General features: G+C 50.1%; 1 protein-coding gene across 2 annotated transcripts in view; it reads left to right on the top strand.

The window, feature by feature from the left end:
• The window catches only part of INO80 (INO80 complex ATPase subunit), a 121,084-nt gene extending 118,063 nt beyond the window's left edge, over positions 1–3,021 (top strand). For both annotated transcript variants that reach the window (XM_042252297.1, XM_004010458.5), the window contains exon 36: positions 1,445–3,021. In XM_042252297.1, coding sequence (XP_042108231.1) covers positions 1,445–1,662 — 218 coding nt within the window. In that variant the 3' untranslated portion in view covers positions 1,663–3,021. The remainder of the gene's footprint in view (positions 1–1,444) is intronic.
• Positions 3,022–16,959: the final 13,938 nt, after the last annotated feature.

The following is a 16,959-nucleotide window of genomic DNA, read 5'->3' as shown; positions in this document are numbered from 1 at the left end:
GGTTCAGATCCCACTAAGAGCCCACAAGCCACACTGTGCCAAAACACATACACACACACAAAACCCAACACCTGTGTGCATGGGAGTATAACACATGGACCCCGTACCTGAATATATAATGAAAATGAGACAAGGAAGCCATGCCTGGAATGTGTTTAGCGGCAGTAGAAGGTAGTATGTTAGCACTGAGTGAGAGAAGAGGAAAGACCTTAATTGTAGTAGATCAGAAGGAGGAAGAACTATGTATTTGATGACTAAGTTTCCAGACTCAGAAGGAAAGAGAAGGTTGACAAAGGATATCCACTGGTGACAGAGGGTTTAACGACCTAGGCATATTAGAGGTCACCAAGCAGGTCAGTCAGACTGTGCTGCAAAGGGCCTGTGGGAGTCCAGGTTGGAAAGACCTGATGGGCAGAAGCTCATCAGATGTGTGACCATGGGCTGTCAGAGTGGTGAGAAGGGCAGCACTTGCCATTCGGGCACTGCTCTCCATTCAGAACACATGCTTAAAATTTAGGGTGTTGCAGCAAGTAAAAGCATTATTGAATAGAAAGTTCTCAATAAGTGTTCATTTACCTCCCCTTTCTCCTCCTTTCTCCTTTGTTCAACAACTGTAAAGTATAATAGCCTAGCCCTGTGTTTCTTAACTTCTTGCCAGCTCATCACATCCTTGGGAAACAGCAGTCCTGGCAACAGTTAAGGCTGCCGTGGCAGGGTTTCACCCCCACATGGGGCAAAACATGACACTCATCAGGCTTTCTTCTAGAGGCAGCAGGAGGCAGAGTGTCACAAGAAACATTGGCAGTACTTGGTGACTGGGCATGGAAAGCAAGGGATTCGGTCATTGCCTACAGCTCCACTGTGGGTGAGAGTATTCACGAGTCTGCCTACCGAGCATGTAGAATTCCTTTTTAGGAATGTTAGAAAGAGTTGCTGTACAGGAGATTTGAACCAGCTCCTTAAAAGCAGTAGGTCTTAGAGAGCAGTGTGGCTGTGTGCAACGCAAGAGCTGCATGTGTAGACATAGGATAGAGTGGGCAGCCTTGTGCCCTCTGGTCAGATGGACTGCAGAGTCGAGGACATCTTCTGAAATTAAGAAGTTGCTGTCCCAGGAAGGAAGCAGGCCTGCATAAGAGAACAGAGCTGCCTGTCACAGCTCTTCCTGTAGCCTTGGCTGTAGCCTTGGCTTCCCAACGGGTAACGTGTGCTCTGCTCTTGAGTGCCTCGGTGACATCTGCTCCCTGTAGATGTAGTAATGTGGAGAGGGCTGGGCAGGTATTGGTTTTCTCTTACAGGAAAAAACAGTTGACAGGAACAACAAGTGGTACAGGGTTCCCCACAACCTCATCTCCAGACCTGACTCCAGGAACCAGGGTCGGGCGCTGAGGCAGTTCAGGTGGGATGGGCGCTTACACTCTTCTTGCCTCTCTTTCTCTCCCCGCAGGAATCTCTGCCAGCAGTCCTCTGCAGACGTCCCTCGTTCGGCCTGCTGGCCTTGCTGACTTTGGACCTTCAAGCGCCTCTTCTCCCTTGAGCTCCCCTTTAGGCAAAGGAAATAATCTTCCTGGGACTCCCAAGAGCCTCCACTTGACCAGCAGCCTAGCCCCAGACTCCCTGGTCCGCAAACAGGGCAAAGGCACCAACCCCGCGGGAGGACGGTAACCATCTGGCCCTCCAGCTTCCTTGAGCCACACCGGGGCTCACGCCCTGGCCTGCAGGCGGTCTGTGGATAGCTTGCCCAGTGCAGCATCTTCCATCCCAAGCCACGGGGCAGCAAGGACCAGCTGCAGCAAGGGAAAGACAGGCAGGTGGCTGGTGTGAGCACTTGGATCATCCATGTCTCTAGAGGAATGCTCTGGGGTTGCCTGTAGGAAAAAGGCCCAAGGACAGGGATCAGACCCACAGCCTCTCAAAGGACCTTATAGGCAAGTCTTAAACCTCACACTGGGGAAGGGCTGACAGAGACCCCGTCTCGATGCTCAGGCACATAGTCTCCATCCCCATTCCACTCTTCAGCTCTGGCCATGTCCCTTGCGAAGGCTCTGCAAGTGCTGTGAAGAGCCTTCCATGGTGGAGACTTCTCTTAGGGCTGTGATTTCCTGGGGGGCTCGGAAGGGAGGAAATCATGTAGTTGGCGTTCTCAGTTGAGCAACCCAAGTCTCCAAACGCATTCACCAGAGTGTTACGGCTGAGAGCAGCAAATACAGGACAAGGTGGTGGCTGTGAGGATGGCACAAGGCTAGAGGCAGCAGGCGTGGAGGCAGTTGTTTTCCCAGCATTTCCTCTCCTGCCCTGCATGGTTCGCATCAGAGAACCTTCAGGTCCCACCAGCAACTAGCCGCAGCTCCCACCCCGGGACTCCCAGAAGCCAGTAAGAGACCAGGAGCCACCTCAATCAGCAGGACAGCCTCACTGCCCCTCTTGCAGGCTCCCCTTGCCCCTCCTGAATGCACAGTCTCCCCGCCCTTGCCCTTCGGCCCCCTGCTTGGCTGTATGCACTGTCTGTATTGCACTGAGAAAGGAAGGGATGGTGGAGTGAGATGGAGAGGATGGAGCAAGGGCAGGCTCAGCACCCACCTCCCAGCCTGGCCCCGCCAGCCCAAGCTCGCTTCCCTTCAGGAGCTGTAAAGGGGTGGTGTTCACATGGGAGGTGTTTCTGCCTACCCCCAGCCTGATGTCCCTGGTGGAGCAGGTGCTTCTGGGCGGGTCCGCCTCTAATTTGCACACCTGAAAATCGCGGAATTGAGTTTAGATAGATTGATTTTTTAAACTTTTTTTTTGAGTAGGGGTGGTAGGGGAATCATTTAATTTAAATCATTAAGATTCCCCTGCCCAAACCCAGACTCCTGTGTACAGATGCTATTTAGAGGGAATCAGAAAAATGCCAAGCCTTTTTTCTCTTTGAATGTGCTGTCTATTTTTATAACTGAACCTGTACATATGTATAAAGAGAGACACATCTTTCTTTTACTAACTGGAGAAAAATCTTAAATAAAATGGAGTGAGATAATTTTATGTAAATTGAGGTGTCTGTGGTCTTTGCAGCTGCCTCTCCTTGGGGCCATCATAGGGCTCCTGGGGGAGAGTGGCAGGATGAAGAGGAAGCAGAACCCCGACATCATGATCGTTCTTGTCATCAGAGAGGTGGTCAGTGGGACGAGGAGTGCCCTGTAGGCATTGATGGGCATAGGAGTGTGCCTCCAGCCATCAGAGGGGTGGCTTGACCAAGTGCCTGACAGGCCAGGGCCCTCGGGGTGTGGGCTCCTTACGACTCTGGACTTTGCCTCCAGGACTTTAATGTCGGCTGCTTGACCGGGCCCACCATTAGGCGTTTACACAGTGGCAGTCTAAAAACTGACACATTCTTTCTTCAAAAACCACAAGTGAGAGGTTATCCTGGCAACGTATTATACATAGAATCCCCAACTAATAGGAACTTAAGGGTCCCAGTTTCTAGAAATGTGACGTGTATACAAATATGTGTATATAAACCCCAGAAACCTGCCCCATTTGCAGTTCCAGTACCCACTATCAGTTAAGCTGGCAGAAATACCGAGGAACTGTGAAATGAACACTGTTCTCAGAGTTAGCTGTCGTAAGAATCGTGGAAGAAAACAGTGAAATACGTAACTAGGGATTCCAGAGACATCCAGGCTTTGAAAACTTAGCGCTCTGATCAGTTGGGAAGAGTGAGCCCTCCAGCCTGTGCTAGCAGTATTTCTCTGATTGAGCTTCATAAGACAGTGATGTACTCTTGTGTCACCATCCATCGGGGTTTGTGCTGGCTGTGTGGCCACCTGGGCCTTGGCTCACCCTGCACACCCTTGATAGGGGCGGGCTGGCTCCTGAGCATCTGCTGCTTCCTGGTCACAAGGGTAAGCCTTTTCCTCCTTTTGCTGATCTTAAGTAGCACTGTCATACATGCTGGGTCTTGTTTTGTTGCTGGTAAACTTGACCATGGCCTTGCACAGAGCAAACCTGTGTCAGTTTTCCGATGAGCCATACCCTGTAGTCGTCACCACTGTGGCTTCTGGTCAACAAGCCCACTAGGATGGATCCTCTCCAGTTCTCATTACCTAGCCTGCCCCTCAGTGACAAGACTGTTCAAACTGCACCAAGGTCAACGGTGGTCACCTCTCTATAGCCCTGACAACTCATCCTCACATAGCTTTGCCCAGATGTGGATAGGCTAGATAAAGTCTCCTCCTGAAAAGCATGTGAGTTCTGGACCAGAGCTCTCCAGTCATCTTTCTCTCCAGACACACTGCCATGCTCCCCTGTTACGCATTTTCAATCCAGTCCCTGAAGCAGCAGCTAACGTCATATTCAGGGATGCTCATGGCCTTGATGTTTCTCTCACGTGTCCCTCCCTTACCTGAGGGTTCATAGATGGAGCTTGAACCTTAAAAGTGAAGGCTTCAAACTCATTAACAACTTGAGTCCTGTCCCCAACTTGCACACTTTATGAACACTTGTCCGCCTCCCACGTGAGAGCCCAACTCACCTATGAACCCAAAGAACCAGTCCCTAAACACAGAAGAGGGCTGTTGAGGGATCCTACCTGCTAGAATCATCCCTCCAGAAGGCCTGGAACACAGGCCATCCTTTCCACTAGAGTCCTCTCTCCACATGAACCAGTTGTGGGGCCTTAGGTAAGTAGATTTTAAGATTGTGAGTCCCTGTGAACAGCCCTGGAAATGTGGAGACTGCACTGGGCTTTTCTAGCACAGTCTCCATGCAGGAGTCTCTGGAAACCCCCTGGACCTGGAGTTTTAGAGATCCTCAGATGTCCCTCAAGGGCTTTTGTGAGTGATAGGTGAAAAGGGATGTGGGCCCTCCAAATTAAACAGCAGCTCTGCTTTTACTGCCAGGTTAAGATTTTGTGTGGCGTTAAACTAAAGGGAAAAAAAGGCTTGGTTTTTTTTTTGTTTTTTGTTTTTTAAACCTCTGGAACATTTAATAAGTGATAATTATTTAAGTAATACTTATCAAACTTTAATATACATGTGAATCACCTTGCATCCTCTTGAAGTGCATATTCAATTTCAGAAGGTCTAGGATGACACCTGAAACCGAATCTCTAACATGCCTCAGGTGATGGCTGCTTTTGCCTTGGACCACACCTGGAATAACAAGGCCTTGGCACCCCCTCCAGCCCTGTCAGAATAAACTCTGATCTCTGCTTGTGTGCCCCACCCCAGCCAGGAAGCCCTGTGCAGGAAATACATTTTATGTTATATTACTCAATCCACCTGAGAAAATGAAAAACTAGCATTTCCAGGAAAATTAGGTCTCATACATGTTTTCTCACTTTTTTGCCTTTAAATCTATCAATTCATGATTATTCTCCATGGCCTTTCTCTCTTGGGTAGACCTCTTTTAAACATGTTAGGTATAAAGGAAGGTCCCTGATCTGCTGCTGCCCTTTCCTGTATAGTCATCACCAAACTGTAGCTTTTTTCATTGCTGGAAAGTCTGTGATCCCTGGCCCACTATTTTCAGCTACATCCAGTCAGCTTTCTCAACTAATTCCTAAGCCATTCTCAGGGGCATGGAGAAATTTGCCAGGTCTCTCCTGCTGAGTCTGCCAGAGTGTGGTGAAGCCGTGCAGTTTGGGAGGCAGCCCTGGTTGGTGCTGGCTGTCCCAGCCAGCCACCTTCATGGTGCTTTCAGACTACTTGGCTGTGGAGAGCAGGCTCTGTTCTAGAAAACACAGGGCTTCTTGTCTTAAAACTGCACCCCAGTGCTTGCTGTATGGTAGCAAATGCTGCTGCTAGAGAGGCATCTGCCTGGAGGGGAGGTCCCTGCATGGAAGTTCCTAAGGACTCTAGGGTGGCAGGAGCTTGACCTATGTCAGCCCTCAAAAGAATAACCCCTTCTGTCATCCTGGAAGTGTCCGGGGCAAATAGTGCCATGGCTGGATTATAGAGATCCCAGTCCCAGGGGAAAGTCCCAAGGCTGGATGTAGGGGGAGGCAGAAGGAAAGGAAAAGAGGGATGACATGCCTGAGACCCACTTCCTGGGTCCTTGTGGAAGCTGGGTGCCTCCCTTATCACCAGGCCCCTGAATTCCTGTGCTCCTGTTTTGTCCTTGCATCAGGTCCTGGGACTCAGTCGCCGCCCATTCTCATCCCAGTTACCCTCCTTTACCTCCAGCTGCAGGAGGTGTCCTCTTGGTTCTCTCCTGTTGTGTGCACGCATGCTAAATCGCTTCAGTCGTGTCCAACTCTTTGCGACCCCATGGACTGTAGCCCACCAGGCTCCTCTGTCCTTTGGATTTCCCAGGCAAGAATACTGGAGGGGGTTGCCTTGCTGCCAAAAATGAGCATCTTGCTTCCTTTTATAGTAAAGGTTTTCTTGTTCATCAAAACAAAGACAGCAGGTAAAAGCAGAACCAGACATTGGGAATTACAAAGCTCAGGATACATTTCACAGTTCTGAGTCCCTGGTCTTCGGTTCTTGGCACCTTGGCTGAGAGAAAAACAGATTCCTGACCATGAGACTCTCTCTTAGAGAGAGAAGAGTGTCTCCCCAAAGGCCCGGGGGCTCTAGGGAGCACCCCTGCAGGGCCTGTGCCTCTCTGCTCTCCTGCCCCTTGGGATTTTGAGGTCCTGGGATCCAAGGGCCAAGAATGAATGCCTAGGCCAAGGGATGAGGTGACCTCTCAGTCTAGTCTGGACTGGAAGTCAGACTGCACAGCCTCTGAAGGGAAAAGGAAGCAGGGGCATAGAGGGTCACAGCTGCAGGAGATGATGGGGAGCTTTCTAAGCCCCCTCCCACCCCATCCCCTACCGCCAGCCCAGCTGTTGCTCCTGAGAGCCGCGCTCTGGGAGAACGTCCAGGGACACTCAACATCTCAAACCCTGCACCAGCACCCACCACCCTAAACCCCACCCTGAATCAGGCTTACATGTGAGCTGTTTCTTCACATTTCCCAGGTGAGGGGGCCTAGAAGATGCCAGGCAGCTTCATGCCTTGCCATCATGAAGGCACTTGCCTGGGAAAGTCTGAGGAGGGAGGGCAGTGGAGGGTGTGAGGGGCTGAGGGGTGATGCAGTGGATTAGAAGGGCCATGCAGTTTCAGAGGTCTCGGTCTGTCCTCAGCCCGTGGGTGTGGAAAGGGCAGCAGGAACCCTGTCATGCAGAATCTGAATAGCTTGGTCTTTCAGAGAGCTGATGTGTAACCCTTTAAAGCACCAGAATTTATCTCGGTTAGGGCTTCCCAGGTGGCTCAGTGGTAAAGAACCTGCCTACAGCGTAGGAGCCGCAGGGAGGCTAGGGTTCAATCCCTGGGTTGGAAAGATCCTCTGAAGGAGGGCATGGCATCCCACTCGAGTATTCTTGCCTGGAGAATCCCATAGAGGAGTCTGGTCGGCTACAGTCTATGGGGTCTTAAAAGGTCAGACATAACTGAAGCAACCTAGCATGCACGCACAGGACTCTTTTTAAGAGATTTTCTGAATACCACAGCTTAACCCTTCTGAACATATCTTCACCCTTCCTGAGGACCTGGGTCACAGAAACATCTGGTGCCCTTCGCTGAGACTGCCATGTGCCCAACACTAAGCCATGCTGGCAGCCACACTGGTATGCTGTTCGAGTCTGCTTTGAACACAACCTGTGCCCCTTGAGTGTCTGTGCCGAAATCTAACTTACCTCCCTTTTCAGAGTTACCTTTTCCAAACTGGAGGTGAGAAGCCATTTAACCTAGCTCAGAACTTCTGAACCAGGGAAAAGTAAATATCCTGAAGGAGGAACTGCCCAGTTTCCTGGGAATAAAGACATTGAGCTTCAGTGCATGCCTGTGGCTTCTGCTGGGCTCTAGTACATGAGTTCTGGATAAACCCAGTATTCTAGGTTGGCTGTTCTGGTTTGAATCAGTTCATTAAAGGTTGTAGATTTTTTTAATCTCTCTTTTAAAAACCCCCCAAAAAAGTTGATTAACTTAAACACCTAGGAACAGCTCTGCCAAGGAAGAGCTGGAGGTAATGCAAACAAATGTATTCTATCACTAGGGTTCAGCCAGAGCAAGAAAAATTAACTGGGTGATCTCAAAGGCCAGTGTAATTGAACCTGATCTCTAATCTCCATTCCCCCATGCTTCACCTTTATGGGAAAAGTCTGGTCATCCCTAGGGACTGTTCGATTACAGCTCTCCATGGGCTGGACCATAAATTCTCTGAGCAAATAATGTCATCATCTATTTTGGTTAGGGCAGCATACCATCTATAAGAAAGATCCAGAAATGCAATTTCTAAATAAGATGTAAATCCATATCATTTCAGTTCAGTTCAGTCACTCAGTCCTATCTGACTCTTTGCAACCCCATGGACTGCAGCATACCAGGCTTTCCTGTCCATCACCAAGCCCCGGAGCTTGCTCAAACTCATGTCCATCACGTCAGTGATGCCAACCATCTCATCATCTGTCATCCCCTTCTCCTCCTGCCTTCAATCTTTTCCAGCACCAGGGTCTTTTCTAATGAGTTGGTTCTTCACATCAGGGGGCCACAGTATTAGAGTTTCAGCTTCAGCATCAGTCCTTCCAATGAATATTCAGGACTGATTTCCTTTAGGATGGACTTGTTTGATCTTGAATCCACAAGATGGCAGAGTAGAAGGATGTGCGGTCATCTGTGAGATCTCCAAAATTGCAACTCACTGCTGAACAACCATCAACAGGAGAATGTTGGATCCCACCAAAAAAAAAAAGATACCCCACTTCCAAGGGCAAAGGAGAAGCCCTAACAAGATGGTAGGAGAGACGAAATCACATTTAGAATCAAACCCCATACCTACCAGAGATGTTCGGAGGGCTCAAACAAAATCTTGTGTGCACCAGGACCCAGAGACCCCACGGGAGACTGAGCCAGACCTGCCTTTGAGTGTTTGAGTCTCTCCTGTGGAGCCACGGGCCAGCAGTGACTACCTGCAGTGGGGATGAAGGCTCTGGCTGTAGCAGAGAGGGAGGCTTGGCATGTGAACCCCACCATAGAGTCACTGAGCAGACAACCCACAAACTGGAGAACAATTATACCAAAGAAGTTCTCGCACTGTTATGAAAGTTCTAGGGCCCACAATAGATTTCCCAACCTGGGGATCCAGCAAAGGGATTGAGAACTCCCAGGGAATTTTGACTTTGAAGGCCAGTGGGATTTGATTACAAAATGTCCACAGGACTGGGAAAAGAGACTCGTGGAGGGCACAAACAAAACCTTGTGCAGACCAGGACCCAGGAGAAAGGCGCAGTGGCCACACAAGAGACTGAGCCAGACTTGCCTGTGAGCGTCTAGGAGTCTCCGGCAGAGGCACGGGTCCATGGTGGTCTGCCGTGGGGTCAGAGGCACTGAATACAACAGTCCTGGCATAAATCCTTTTGAAGGAGGTCTCCATTACTGCCATTACTCCTACCATTGTTTTGCCTCAGGCCAAACTACATGGAAGGAACACAGCCCCACCTGTCAACAGAAAGAAACCGGATTAAATATTTACTGAGCATGGCCCTGCCCATCAGAGCAAGACCCAGATTCCCCCACTGTCAGTCTCTCCCATTAGGAAGCTTCTACAAGCCTCTTATCCTTATCCATCAGAGGGCAGACAGAGTGGAAACCACAATTACAGAAAACTAACCACACTGATCACTTGGATCAGAGCCTTGTCTAACTCAGTGAAACTATGAGCCATGCCGTGTAGGGCCACCCAAGATGGACGGGTCATGGTGGAGAGTTCTGACAAAACGTGGTCCACTGGAGAAGGGATTGGCAAACCACTTCAGTATTCTTGCCTTGAGAACCCCATGAACAGTATGAAAAGGAAAATCCATATATCTCTCCCTTAAGAATTTAAGTATATTCTACACATTTCAGGACTTCCTTCAGGGGATCAGATGGTAAAGAATTTGCCTGCAATGCAGGAGACCCAGGTTTGATCCCTGGGTTGGGAAGATCCTCTGGAGAAGGGCATAGCGACCCAGTATTCTTGCCTGGAGAATCCCATGGACAGAGGAGCCTGATGGGCTTCTGTCCATGGGGTCGCACAGAGTCAGATATAACTGAGCGACTAACACTTTCACTACATATTTAAGGTCCAAGTTTCTCTTCATCCTTTTTCTCTGCCATCTCCATGCTCTGTCCTCATCTACATGGTTAGTGCTGCTTTGCAGAAATATAGGAAGAGGAAAGTCTGGGGACAAGGTGCCGCTACTGTCTTAAAAGTTAGATACTTAATTGAACTTCTCCTGTGATCCTTAACTGACTTATTGGCCCAATGGTTAAGAACCTGCCTGCTAACACAGGGGACTCCAACCTGATCCCTGGTCTGGGGAGAGCCCATATGCTGTGTAGCAACTAAGCCTGTTCATTGCAGCTGCTGAGCCCCTGCTCTGGAGCCCTGAGCCACAATTACTGAGGCCTCAAGCTGCTACTTACTGAAGCCCTCGAATCCTAGAGCCTACACTCCACACCACAACTAAAGGGTGGCCCCCACTCGCTGCAACTTCGTGCGCAGCAACCAAGTTCTAGCGTAGCCAAAAATAAATAAAATTTTAAAAATATATATAGTATACAGTGTACACACATTTCATAGACTTTCCAAATAAACAGGATCGTAGACATTAAAAAAAGAAGATGGAGCCAAAAACTTAAGAGGAAAAATCTTAGGTTGAAAAGCATGAAACTGCTTTTTAATCTACAAATATGGCAATTTCATATGTTTCAACCTATTTATATATAATAATGTTATTTTATGATTTTTGAGGTATTTTTCTTTTTCTGTTCTAAATCTTCACTTTTGTGCTTAATTTTGTATACTTTTTCTTAAAAGGGGCTTTAGGCTTCACACACCCAGTTCCAGGGTGGGAATGAAAAGGGATAGGGCCTTGTGTAGAACAGTTTGACAATCTGTGTCAGGAATTTTAGAAATGGCCATGCCTTTGGCCCAGCCACTCTACTTTTAGGGGTCTATTTTCAGGAATAATCAAGTGTGATGTAGGGCAGGGCTTTGAACCCTAGGGGAATGGAGCAGGAACCCAGAGTGAGTCTTGTCAGAATCTCCCTTCCTCATAACTTTTGAGTTTCACCAATAACTCCTTGGCTTAAGACCATTTTGTATGCAATTAAAACAAAGGCCTTGTGGCAGCATAATAGAATTTAGCAAAAAAATTGGAAACCACCCAAATGGAAATGACATAGAATTGGTTAAATAAATTTTGTACATCACTATGTTGAACTAGGTGACCATTAAAAATCATATCTTTTAGAGTATTTGATGACATAGGAAAAACGCTTACAATTCAATCTTAGGTGGAAAAAATAGGACACAAAATAGATGAGGTTTATGTTTTTATGTATATATGTAAGTTTTTTAATAGAGTAGTAAGAAGAACTAGTAGAAAGTAAACTTTCTTGGATGGTGGAATTATGAATGAGTTTTAACTCTTCATACCATTCTGCATTTTCCAAACTTCCTATTATGAGTATGTGTTATTTTTTATATAATTATTACAAGTGCTTTAATAAAAGAAGTAGGTTTTTAAGGGAAATTTAGAAAAAACTCAATAGCCAAACGAAAGTAAGATATTTCCCATAGAGAAAATTTTCTTACAATTGTCTTCCAATTTCAATTCAGTTCTCCTGATAAAATGATGACAAGGCAGCACCACCCCAACACCTTAATGTTTTCAAGGGGACTTTAGAGAAGCTGAATGTCAGGGAAAAGCATAGACTAGAAATTCAGATACCATTCGGAGATATTTTCAGGCAGGTATGGCTTTTCCCATCCCTCACATTAGATTCTGAGTATCAATATCTGCTCTGGGTTTATAGAACAGGTATTCTGGTTTACCTGGGCATCGGGCCAGCTTTTCCTCTGGGTAGAAAAGGGAGCTCTCTGCATGGCCCATCACCCAAATCAGTGCTCTTAACCTCTAAGAGGATATCCAGGGCCTCTGTGCTCAGGACTTTTGTTTTGCAGCTCTGCATTTTATTATATACTTGACTTATTTATGAATAAGTAATTATTTGTACAGTTCAAAATCAAAAACATACAAAAGGGCATAAGAATAAAAAGTCTCCCTTCCATCCCAGCCCCTGGCCCCCAGCTCCCCTCCTGGGAGACAAACTGTGTTGACAGTTCCTAGTGATTCCTTCCAGACATATTTCTATGCTTTTTAAATACATGATTGTATTCATACTATGTATCTCTTTTTTTCCATTTAACATTATACAGCAATGTTAAGAAAGTACTGCAAAAAGAGTAAAATGTTTTCTGAACAGTAATAAATATTCTTCTAAACATTCATAATGACTGCAAATACACCATGGAAGGGAGATGGGCCATTTGGTTGTCTTACTGCTGGAAAATTTGGATTTTCTCCCCGTAAGTCCCAGAGGGACCATCCAAATGAAACCATCTTCCTGGGTTCAGCCAGCAATTGCATTTGGTTTGGGCCCCGATTAGCCTTTGGCTCTCTGGGGACACAGAACTCTGGGGTCAGGAGGAGGCCCGGGGCCCAACCCAGAGGGACAAGCGGGTGGTCCCTGGCCTTCAGGGGCTGGCTGTGTGGTCCAGGCCAGCAGAGGAGATATATTTAGCTGGGCCAGATGCTGCTGGCTGTGTCATGACCCAGGAGGACTGTGCTATTGGTAAACAAACCACCATGGCCCAGCCCTCCTCTCGCCTCCCTTTCCCCATTTGCTGGCAGTGCCGTGAGAGGTGGAGGTGGGCCCTGACCAGGGAGACGGCTGATACAGTGGGGCCACCTGCAAGACATCCAGCAGAATTGTATGGCCTGTCTTATGGCCCTAAGTTTGTTTTTTCCCTCATTTCCCCTCCTGCCTTTCTTCACTCACCCTCCCCAACACAGCAAAGCGGGGCAGCCGAGGGAACACCCCCCTTCCTCCTATGCCTCCCCACCCTTTTCCCTCTGCCCATCAACCTGACGTCCTCAGGTTGCTAAGTGAACGGAGTTCATTCATACAGTCATTCAACAAACTTCACTTATCCATTTTTCTGTCCAGCAAATATTTTTTGAAGGCCTGAGATAAGCCAGGCTCAAAGCTTGGCCCTAAGAACACAGCAGTGAACAGGGAGGTGCCAGCTCTGGCCCCTGTGGAGCTTACACTCTGGTGAGTAACTAATTAGGTGTTGGTGGAAAATGACAACGTTAAATAATAACCAACAATTACATGTTGTTTTAAAGTGTGTAAGGGTCTTCCACCTGATAGCACATCTAATACCAAGAAGCCAAGAGATATGATTATCATTCCTGCTTTAAAGAGGAAGAAAATGCAGCTCAGAGATGCTGAATAACCTGGCCCAGGACCCACAGGGTACATGGAGCCCTGGTTCTTGAACTCAGTCCCTTCAAATGCAAGCCCATGTCTTTCCTGTAAAAGGGAAGACCCTGGAGCTGGATGGGAGCAGGCTTCTCATGCAGCTCCTCATTTTACATTTGAGGAAATGAAGACCCAGAGAGAAGAAAAGAGCCTGTTCTAAGACACGAGGCTTAAAACAGGACTGGAAACTCTGGACCCCGGCCCAGTTCTCTTCCTTTGCATCTGAACAGTGATTCAATGTCCTGCCCAGGGTGTAAGGCCCTGGCAGATTTGGGGTCGAGGATAATCACTGCAGGTCTGTCTCCTCTATCCCCTGCACCCCCACTGGCCCACCCACGTCTGCTGCACTGTCCCTTTTGTGAAGATAGAGCCCAGAACGGCCTCCTCAGACCCCATCCTCCCCTTGCCAGGGTCTGCTTCTTACTGAGGGCGTGGGCTTCCATTCAGCAAACAAGGTGAGCACCTACTCTGTGCAGGCTCTGGGAAGCACGTCAAGGGCGCACAGTCCACTGGGGAGGCCAACAAGGAGCACAGTGCCATCAAATGTGCAAGATAAAAAGCACAGATATAAGAGATGCGTGTCAGGGCCCCAAAGCCAGGCCATGATGGACAAGTAGAGAAGGATCAGAGAAGGCTTCCCAGAGAAGGGACATCTCAACTGAGCCCTCAGGTCTGCGTGATGAGTTAGCCAGGCCAGAGCCGGCAGGGATGAGGCTTTAATGGAGAGTGGATTACAAAGTAAGAAGGCACCCTGGACATCGCAGGTGTGTGGCAGGCGTGTCAGGTGTGTGTCCCACCTCTCAGGGCAGCAAGCAACCTGTGAGCAGGAAGTGGGTCTCCCTTCTTGTGGAAATCCCCATGAATGAGGGCCTACTCCTGCGGATGGATGACTCAGGCACCCCGTGTGGGCAGCTTTCACACCATGGACTCCGCATCCTCCCAGCCAGGGCCACCCCGCGGACCTGGCAGGGACATGACGGCCTGCCTGGCAGGAGTCTGACCATGGGGGTGGGGGAGGAGACACAGGTGGGTACATGACTACCGTCCCCTCCTCCACCAGTCACCAACACCCTCAGGTCGTTCCCAGGAGGGCCCAGCTCCCCTTCCTGTGGGGACAGGGAGCACTAGCCCAGGAGACAGGACAAACAGCCCTCCAGGTTGGTGCCCAGAGCAGAGAGGACTAGCAAGGGCTCGGAGCCTGCCCTTGACCTGCCTGCAAAGGGCGGCCCTTCCCCTGGTGTGTTTAGGGCCTGACCTCTCTCCGACTGACTGAAGGGGAGAGAGGGGCGGCCCAGGGTAAGTCAGTGCCCCCCCGACAGGCACACGCTGGTCTGCCCAAGCCGAGCAGAGCTGGTCCGCCCTGGCCCCAGCAGCTCCCTGTCCCACACTCCTGGGCCATGCACAGAAACATTCACTTTGAATGCTAGCCCTAGGAGGCAGCTTGGCCGTTGTTTCCCTTGGCCGTGACCGTGGTGTTCACGGGGCCTTTCCCTTCAAGGGGAAGCGTGACGCTGCGCTCAGAAGGGGTGTCTCATTAAACCCCACTCCCCACAGGTCCCCTGAGTTTCTGTGGGGCCCAGAGCTGTGCTGCGTGCAGGGTGGCATTCAGCTCCCGCCCTGGGGAAGGGGGATGGGCGGGGCCTAGTGGGGACATCTCTGCAAGCGATCACGTCCCTGCGGGTGGAGTCCTGGGCACGAGGTGGGGCCCCAGCCAGCCCCAGCCCAGGTCAACAGCAGCTTCTGCAGGCACAATGCTGGCGCTGAGTTCCGAAGGCTGTGAGAAGGTTGGGCAAAGTGTCGCATGGGCAAAGTAGTAGAAGCAAAGGCATGGTGACCAGAAACAGCACGAGGTGGGAGGAGACAGCAAGCAGGAGCAGGATGGAGGGGCTGGGGGCGGGGACGTTTACCCGGATGGACACAACGAGCTATGGGAAGTCATCCGTGGGCAGAGTGGTGGTCAGAGTTACATTTGAAATCGTGTAGAAGATGAATATCCAGGAGGGCATCGAACTGGGGACATGGATCAGTTTGGAAGGCATGACAGTGGTCTGGGGAAAGAGGCAGTGTTAGGGAGCGGGTGGGAGGGCTGGGAGGGCACCCTTAGGTCAGGGAGGACAGCAGCAGGTCTGAGAAAGGAGACTGGGCCCACGTTTAAGGGTGACAGAGGGGGTGCTCACCCCGGGGCTCTACCTTCCTGGAGGGGTGGTAGTGGAGGAAAATGGTCTACCCTGAAGAGTGTTTGCAGGGCAGGGACGCTGATCAAGTTGGAGGGTGTGGGAGCGCCCTGTGTCCTCTCCTTCCTGGAGGGGCAAGGATGATGATGGTGATGGGGGAGAGTGCCTGGTGGCTGCACCTTCAGGGTGTGTCTGCTCTCCCTCACGCCCACGGAATGCCCGGGCAACCATGAACCAGGAAGCACAGGCCTGGCGGGACTCTCCAGGGGCACCAGAAAGGGCAGAGAAGAGCGGTGCCCTTGCGCCCCTGGGCAGGGTCCGGGGGTCCAGGGACAGGGCAAAGAGGGCAGGAGGGGACGGGGTGGTCAGGGGCTTCGGTCAACTGCCTCTGACAGGCGCCAGATAAAGCAGCCCTGCTCAAGGACATCCCTAGATGGCCAGGGGTTAAGGCTGGGTGCTTCCATTGCAGGGGACGTGGGCTCAGGCCCTGGTGGGGAGTTAAGATCCTGCATGGCTGAAAAATAGAACTAAACAACAACAAAATAAACCCACAACAAGGGAAAAAAACTGCTGGGTCCCAGTTCCCACAGCCAGCATGCAATTTAAACTACACAAACCTGGATGTTCTGAGAGTGAAAGTAATAACTACCTCAGAACAACAGGAGCAAACTAGGCCTGTTGACTGTCTACCCGGCACTCTGGGGTATGTGGTCATCCCAGAGCTGGGGCAGGAGGCTGGCGTTCGCGCTCCCACCTAGGCCCACAGTGACACCCTCCCTGTGACCTATCCCCCCAACCTGGCCCCAGAGCGCCCTGACCCTCCTCAGACCCAGGCCCGGGGAGAGACAAGGTGTCTCCCGTTCGAGGCCCAGCTCCTTTTGCGTTTCTGCCATCACTGTCCTCAGAGGAATGGCAGCACTAGCAGGAGCAATCTCCCTCCTGGGACCCAGGCGGGGAGCCACCTGGAGAGCCCCCAGAGCCCGTCAGCCCTAGAAAGTCGCTTGTAGGCCGAAGTCGTGTTTGCTCACGTGCCCTTGCAAAGTGAAAGTGAAGTCGCTCAGTCACATCCGACTCTTTGCGACCCATGGACTGTAGCCCACCAGGCTCCTCCGTCCATGGGATTCTCCAGGCAAGAATACTGGAGTGGGTTGCCATTTCCTTCTTACGCAGCAAAACCCTGGGATCCCCTCCTGCTTATCCCCCATCTCAACTGGCTGTCAGGAGGTGTCCCCACATTCCCTGCTGCTGGTTTTGGCTCAGCCCTTCCCAGCCCGTGCCTGCCTCACGGCCTTCCCCTGCCACAAGCACAAGCCTCCTTAAGCCCAGACCCGAACACAACACTTGTCTGCTTGACAAGCAGACAAAACAAAAAGAACAAAAACAAACAAAGACCCTTCTGTGGGAAAAACAAAAACATCACCACCGAACTCTACTTCCCTGCAAGATAAAGTCCA

This window comes from Ovis aries, chromosome 7 (assembly GCF_016772045.2).
Source record: "Ovis aries strain OAR_USU_Benz2616 breed Rambouillet chromosome 7, ARS-UI_Ramb_v3.0, whole genome shotgun sequence".
Classification (NCBI taxonomy): Eukaryota; Metazoa; Chordata; class Mammalia; order Artiodactyla; family Bovidae; genus Ovis; species Ovis aries.
This window is presented reverse-complemented; position numbering and strand designations above follow the sequence as displayed.